General features: G+C 42.5%; 1 protein-coding gene across 1 annotated transcript in view; it reads right to left on the bottom strand.

Moving 5' to 3' along the window:
• Nucleotides 1-1,829, bottom strand: part of pdk4 (pyruvate dehydrogenase kinase, isozyme 4) — a 70,260-nt gene that overhangs the window by 13,773 nt on the left and 54,658 nt on the right. The window contains exon 8 of the mRNA XM_043691002.1: nucleotides 655-765. Coding sequence (XP_043546937.1) covers nucleotides 655-765 — 111 coding nt within the window. The remainder of the gene's footprint in view (nucleotides 1-654; nucleotides 766-1,829) is intronic.

The following is a 1,829-nucleotide window of genomic DNA, read 5'->3' as shown; positions in this document are numbered from 1 at the left end:
TGGTTGCGGGGGAAGGGGCCGGGTGTGGAGGTGGGGTTGGTGGGGGGGTGTGGATCTGACGAGGGAGGGAGTGGTCTCTCCGTAACGCTGATAGGGGTGGGGATGGAAATATATCCTTGGTGTCTGTTTGGAGGTGGCGGAAATGACAGAGGATGAGGAGGTTGGTGGGGTGGAAGGTGAGGACCAGTGGGGTTCTGTCCTGGTGGCGATTGGAGGGGCGGGGTTCAAGGGCGGAGGTGCGGGAAGTGGAGGAGATGCAGTGGAGAGCATCGTCAACCACGTCGGAGGGGAAATTGCAGTCTTTGACGAAGAAGGCCATTTGGGTTGTTCGGTAGTGGAATTGGTCCTCCTGGGAGCAGATGCGGCGGAGGCGAAGGAATTGGGAATACGGGATGGCATTTTTATAGGGGGCAGGGTGGGAGGAGGTGTAATCTAGTTAGCTGTGAGAGTCGGTCGGTTTGTAGTAAATGTCTGTGTTGAGGTCTAGGAAGGGGAGGGAGAAGTCTGAGACAGTCCAGGTAAATTTGAGGTCGGGGTCACAGGCTCCAGTCAACATCAACATTTTAAGGAAACAAGGAGAAAACTTTATGAGGGATGTGGAAGACAAAACCAGCAATGCAGATTTATATGTAATTATATATAAGGATTACTTACCAGAGGAGCTGTTTGGAGATTCTGTACTACTGGCTTGGGAGCTGTGGAATACATGTAACTGAACAGTCGATCAATTTTACGGAGAGGGACGCCACCACCCCTGTCAGAAATCTAAAAGCAAAGGTAATTTTGATCATCATAACTGCTGGTTCCATAAGAAAACCCAGAAGCAAGAATAAAAAACAAAGTACTAAAATCTATTTTTCCTTAATTGGAATACAAGTCAAAAGTATATTCTGCCAAATACACTCACAAGAATGGGGATTAGGAAGGCCATTTAGCCTATTGATTATTGTATTCAGAGATCCCAATCACACCCTTCATAACATCCAACTGCCTCATAAATGATTCAAGGGTACTTTCTAGACCGGATTATTTGTGTTTATTCCATACATTGATCACTGTACCTGGGTTAAAGAAAAGATTATGATACAACCTTATATGAGCCTTACTGAATACTTTAAGAGACTCAAATTTGCTTCCACCACTGGTTCCCCTTTATTTGTCATACTTGTTATCTCTTCAAAGAATCCTAATCAATTTTCCAGGCATGATTTCTCCTTGATGAAGCCATGTTGATTCTGTCTGATTATATTATGACTTAATACTATATCTTAATACTTAAGATCCTGAAGTGATTTGACAAGGTGGAGGCTAAGAAGACTTTTCTCTTGTGGGGATGTCTAGAACTAGGAGACATGGTTTAATCATTAGGGGCCTCTCAATCAAAACCGAAATAAGGAGAACTTATTTTCGCTCAGAGGGCTGTTAGTCTGTAGAATGATTGTCCCCAGAGACCAGTGCAAGTTTTGCCACTGAGTGCATTCAAGGCTGAGTTAGATAAATTTTTGATTGACAAAGGAGTCATGGGTTATAGGACACAGATGGTAGAGTGAAATTGAGGCCAGAATCAGATCAACCATGATTTCATCAAATGGTAGAGCAGGCTTCAGGGGCCAAATTATCTTCTCCTCCTCCCAACTTTATATATTCAAAGACTTCAATCTATTTATTTTAAAACTGTTAAGACCTTTGCGAGAAAAGAATGAATTTTGAAGAAAATGCAATGAACAATTGTGCTGTAATACCATATACTGGATTTGAAATGATTATAAAATTATATTCTCCTCTAGTTTAAATCTGTGTCTGCTAGCCTTGTTCTATTTGTGCCATTT

Source organism: Chiloscyllium plagiosum, chromosome 5 (genome assembly GCF_004010195.1).
Source record: "Chiloscyllium plagiosum isolate BGI_BamShark_2017 chromosome 5, ASM401019v2, whole genome shotgun sequence".
Lineage (NCBI taxonomy): Eukaryota > Metazoa > Chordata > Chondrichthyes > Orectolobiformes > Hemiscylliidae > Chiloscyllium > Chiloscyllium plagiosum.
Note: the sequence above shows the minus strand (reverse complement) of the source record. Positions and strands in the feature narration are given on the sequence as shown.